This window comes from Pygoscelis adeliae, unplaced genomic scaffold, assembly GCF_000699105.1.
Source record: "Pygoscelis adeliae isolate BGI_AS28 unplaced genomic scaffold, ASM69910v1 Scaffold209, whole genome shotgun sequence".
Classification (NCBI taxonomy): Eukaryota; Metazoa; Chordata; class Aves; order Sphenisciformes; family Spheniscidae; genus Pygoscelis; species Pygoscelis adeliae.
Genome location: NW_008825538.1, coordinates 4,173,780 through 4,179,570, shown reverse-complemented (window position 1 = coordinate 4,179,570; position 5,791 = coordinate 4,173,780). Strand labels below are relative to the sequence as shown.

Here is a 5,791-nt window from a genome sequence, read left to right as displayed (position 1 = left end):
TATTTAAAATCACAGTAATCTGTCTCATCCGCACTTACAGACTGAGAAGTCCTCCAGCCAGGCAACGTGTAGGTATGTCTACCAGATGTGTAGAGGCAGACCTAAGTTTGCTCTGCTCGTGCTCTGAGCTGGCTGGTTGCAAGCAAGATCTGTCATCAAAGCTGCAAAGCGACATTCGAACAGGCTTATACTAAAATTATTACATCTCACAGAGACCAACCTGCAACGTAGACGAGGGAGCTCACCTCTGCCATGTCTGCCGGCACCCACTGGTGTTGGCGATCCACTGCCCTTTTTTATTCCTTTGTACAATGTCACAGATCTTTGTTGGTTCTCTATACTCTAATGGCATATAGAGACTAATAAGAGTTAAGATTAATAAGAGTTATATAGCACTGAGTGCAGGCAGAGAGGTTCAAGACAGTTGAATTTTAGTCTCAGCTCTCTGTGGGACCTTGCGTAAACCATCACCTTACCCTGCTGCAGTGTACATGTATATAAAACAGGGGTGACAGTTACTCACTTGCCAGTGGTGTGGCAGAGCTCAGTTAAAAGCATATAGCATAACTCCAAAATCTTTCAATAAGCTACTGTATAGATTCCAGATACTACTGCTTAAATTTCCAGAATGTTTTCATGTCAAAATGGATTTTATTTTTTCAAGTCCCAACATTTAATGATCATTTGATGCTATTTTAGATTTAATATCTTAACCACCTTGCCCACGTCTGACACCTGTGTGGTTTTACATGTTTGGTGTCAGCAGTAAAGCTGGAATAAGAGGGCTTTTTCTCCTTTGAAGGAGTGGGAGAATAGAGAGGCCATATGGTTCAAAAGGCCACTCTGCCTAATGAAGTTTGTGCTTTCCGGAGCACAAACAAAACAGCTCCATCAATTTGATCTTCATCCTCAAAACTGACATGCAGTTGGTCTTAAAACACTGCCTCCTTCTCAAAAATCAACAAAGGATTGATTTGCTCTCAACCAAAAGCATTTTCACCAAGACGAACACGAGCATCTGGCCAATACATTAAATGTTTGGATCCTTTGAAAGAATAAGTCAATGATACCTTGTGCTTACTTGCAGACCTTGGCAAGAAAGACACTAAGGGAACATTTGTTTTCAGGGGAAATTGTTCTAGTGAAAAGTAGTTGGTTTGAAACATTACGTGAACACATCTGTACCACTGGAGACGAGGGACATAAGTAATCTGTCAAAAATGGTTTGAGCAACAGCAAAGCACAAGGGTACACTGTGAGACAAGGAAGGAAGGTGCAAAGAGTCTAAGAAATACTGGTTTTAGCCAGCATTAGAACAAGGATGCATGGAGATGAACAATAACTCAGCCCATATGTCTGCCACACATTTAGTTTAAAGTTACCCTTTTCTTGGCACTTGGTGATCAATATTTGTTTGCATAGGGCTCAATCTCACACCCACAGAGGCCAGTGGGAGCTTGCCATTTCCTTCCATAGCTGCCCGATGAGGCTCCTAATAACTAGTGTTTGTGCCCAGGGCTTTTCAGTGCCAAATATAATGAACACTATTGTTCTTAGCACAATTAAACTTGATAATCCAATTTCCCTGAGCAACTGAATTGGAGTTTTTGCCTCAATCTTTCCTGAATTCTAGTCCAGCTTTTACCCTGTGCCTCCTGGCTTTTCCCTTTCATTTGTTTCTGTTGTGCTACCAAGAATAGTCAGAGCCGCCTTTGACTCGCAGATACCTCGATGCCTCTTTGCCTTGGAATAATGGGAGCTGGCTTGGGCCCTGAGCTTTATAGAAAATACTCGCTGACACAGAAGATCAAAGACTTTGGCAACCTCCACATACTGCAAAAGCACAAGCGGGACTGAAGCAGGCTCCTCTCTCCACACCAAACAATCTGGAAAGCACGTCCAAAAGGAGTCTGTATAGACATGACTCTTTATAGACTATTTCCACTTCACCCTTCTTGCTCAGTGTAGCAAAGAAAGATGGATGAATGTGGGTAGGAAAGAGGTGAACAAGGAAAACCAGATCTGCAAACTATGTAAACGATAAGATGGCTTTTGCAGCTTTATCCCACTGATGCTACAGGAGTCATATAGCAAGAGGGTTTCCCTCACCTAAGCACCTCTTTCTTTATAAGACATTTACATTCTGGTGTCTCTCCCACACTGGCTCTACAGCAAAGTGCATTCTCCAAGGATCACCCTGTTATCGGGTGATAATCCTCCATCAAGCAGCATCAAGTGTTTGTTACATGCTCTGAGTCCATAGCAGCCCTCCTACTGTGAAGGTGAAGAAGAAATAGAACAAAAAGAGGCCAAGTGCCAGCCAGTAGGCAGCTGGAAACTGCCCTAAACTCTGTCCTCACTTCCACTGTCTGAGGGAAACAGAACTTTGTAGATCAGATACTGGGCGTGCTGATCAGGCAATAGGGTGAGCAAGATACCTGATCTCACCCCCTGCTTTCTAACCCTCCCCTTTGCTCCCTCAGCATCCTCCAGCATGCCAAATTTCATCCTGCCAAATTTCATCCGGCTCTTCCCCTCCTCACAAACAAGGAGCAATGAGCGTATTTCTGTGGCAGCCACAGCAAAGGAATCTCTGATTACCCAGAGAAGTGTCTTCGGGGGCCTTCAGGAATGCTCAGCCCAGCAGGTGACCCCAAAATCCCAGCGCCAGGCCAAGCAAGCCCTTTGAAGCCTGTCAAAAGCACAGCCAGAGAACCCATGGTCACCAAGATGGCATCTGAAGCTTTTTTAATTCTGCCTCCACCAAGGGGATTTCTCAGGAATTGAGCATCCCTGGGTCATATGCCAGCTCAGAGCTTTGTTTCAATCTAAATATTATTATTCCTGAAGACACCATGCTTTGCAAAAGCTCAGTACGTGGATCTTCCAGCTGTGCATTTTTATATGGGTGCCTTAACATTTGTTTTGAGAACTACCCTGTTCCAACAGCAAACATAAAGATCAGTGTGACCTCTCCTTATCGCACAGCCTTTCCTGTGTGGAGTTCATTGTGATCTGGACCCTAGTGACTATTGCATCATTTCTGTTTATTTGTAACCTTTGGCACTGCGTAATCTTATCTGCCTGCAGCCGGCTGCAGCAGAAGATGTGCAGTAACACAGCCAGCTCTGGCAATCCTCAAACACTGGAAAGGGCCAGTTAAGAGTGGAGGTCAGTAAATGATTAGCAAAGCAAATCTGCAATCATTGACAGCTACACAGAAATCAGCTCGCTCTCTCCCCCCAGAGCAGGTGAGGCCTGGCTTTTCTCCAGCTCTACTCACCAATCACGATGAGGGTGTAGTTCACATTGGTGCTGCCGAAGCCATTGGTGGCTTTGCAAATGTAGGTTCCCGCGTCTTCGCTTTCCACCTCCTTGATTTTCAGCCCTTGCTGAAGGATTCGGAACCTCGTCCAGCCGCTGTGGATAGTGCGTCCATCCTTCATCCACATGGTGAGAGGTGGGGGGTCACCCTCCACTGGGCACAGGAGCTTGATGGTCCTCCCTAGCCTCACCGACTGACGGTGAATTACTTTATCGGCAATCCTTGGGGGACCTAAGAAAGAACAGAGAGATGAAGAGCTGTTACTGCTTTTGCCAGTGATATAGCACTGATTTGAAGACCAGTCATCAATCAGGGCATCGCATTGACTGCTATACAGGATAGAGTGAAAGGTGCTTACCAAAAATCACTTACAAACAAGGCTGAAAAATGCAGGCAATTACAGAGGGATACAACAACAGAGATACTGGTTTGTGCAAGACCTGAAGCTGTAGCCTTGCCATCAGCAGCAGCTCATGATAACCCACCAGGGAAGCCTGGTTCTGAGTCTCTTTTGCTTTTCCAAAGCACCCCCATCCTATAGCAAGAAGTCCAATACACAAACTGTTCAGCTGTATTTGGTAAAGCAACTGTAGTTGTTTTAAACTTAACACCTATCCTGAAGGCAAAATTAGTAACAGCACTGGTACTTAAAGCAAAACACTACCCCCCTCAAAAAGTTAAAATCCTTTCATGTTGTATGTACAGTAATTCCCTTTAATAGTCACCAGATGGGCTCTATCTGAGATGCATAAGCCTGCAGTTGTCAGACATAAAGCATTCATTGGGTAGCGCTTCACCGAAAGATACAGCATAGCCTGACATGTTAACATTGCTTATAGTCCAAAAGAGGATATTTTCATAAATTGCCTTGGCATCCCTGCTGGTTTGACCTGACTGACAAATATTTGTTCTTTGTAAAAAGTGATAATTTCATGCAAAACAGAGTGTCCCTGGAATGCCACAGAGTGAACACGCTGTTTGCCACATGATAACAGGATGCACTTGGACAGGCCAACAGTCAGAAAAAAGAAGCAATAAAGACCCCAACAGTGGGAATGGTCCCATAGCTGAATTCAAACCGGAATTTCTTCCCAAAGCTCTGAAAAGTTGAAGCAAAGAGTCTTTTTCCTGCATCTGCCTTTTCTGCCTTTTCATTAATTGCACAAGTTCCCCACACAAACTGCAATAGAAATGCTCTTCCCAGAATAGTCTATTAATGGGTGTGATAATAAGTGCCCTGCTCTTGCATAAGGACAAAATGTTTTGCTAAGGATTGCTGATGCTGAGTTGCACCCAAAACCCACAAGATGTTTGTGGGATTTGGAATTGTTCTCTCATATTTTATTCCTGTTCCTAGTGTTTTGCAGGATTGGACCCACATGGGATAAGCTACAGAGCTCATATTTGCACTTCCTCATGACTAATTCCTATTATTCCAATGTCTGCCTGAATTTTCCCCAGCATGACTAAGGCAGCACGTACAGTCCAGCTCATGAATGACTACAGAGCTGCTGTCGCAGTTACTCATGCTGACTCGCACCCATTAATTTCGCAGCTTTGCTGGTGAACTGAAGTGCTGCTCAAGCTCAGAAAAGAGTCATGAACTAGCTTGAAACTCATCAATTAGTTTATCTAAGAGCCTGGTTAAACCAATGGGTCTTAGACACACTAAGATTCTGATGAACTGCTGAAGATCCAAAGTGGGGATCTTGAGAGCACTTATTCTGAAAAAGTCAGTCCCTGGCAAAGACAACACCCATCCCTGCACAGCTTCTGCAGACACCTGTGGGACAGCATCTCGAAGGTGATGGTGCTCTCCCAGACTCCAAGGGAACTGGCAAAACACCATGAGAAATCCTGCCTGTCCAGGTCTTCCTAAGCATTGCAAACCACGCTGTTAATGTTCTTCACCTTGGGAGATCTCCAACCAGCTCTGTGGATGGAGAGATAATCCCAAGATCCTTTGAATGCTGATCTGACACAAGTTGCATTGCTGAATCTTTTAAAGTGGAAATCCACCCATCGGTAGAGGTTGTGTGTGTTGGCTTTGATAAAGCAGAATTCACCAACACCAGGTGAGGATCCAGCCCCAAATTCTGCTGCATTTCCCTACATGGTGCAGTGTCTCACTCAGTGTAAAGGAGCAGAAATGTCCACAGGAGTCCTCAGCCTTGTTGAAATTCTGGGTTGGCCCTTGGCGAGGTCCTTTCTGACCGAGACACCTACCAAACCAAGTCAAACTTTAAGAGTAGCTTCATTGCAAGCTACTCGTGTGCCAGGATACTACTCCATGCATATTCAAATGGCAAAACCAGAATGTATTCGGTTTGTGTGGCAAGGTTTTGGTAGCGGGGGGAGCTACAGGGGTGGCTTCTGTGAGAAGCTACTAGAAGCTTCCCCTATGTCCGATAGAGACAATGCCAGCCGGCTCCAAGACGGACCCGCCACTGGCCAAGGCCGCGGCCA

At 45.0% G+C, this 5,791-nt stretch overlaps 1 protein-coding gene across 1 annotated transcript in view; it reads right to left on the bottom strand.

Moving 5' to 3' along the window:
- FGFRL1 (fibroblast growth factor receptor-like 1) overlaps positions 1-5,791 on the bottom strand; it is a 258,172-nt gene that overhangs the window by 85,119 nt on the left and 167,262 nt on the right. The window contains exon 3 of the mRNA XM_009331910.1: positions 3,284-3,556. Within this exon, the coding sequence (XP_009330185.1) occupies positions 3,284-3,556 (273 nt within the window). The remainder of the gene's footprint in view (positions 1-3,283; positions 3,557-5,791) is intronic.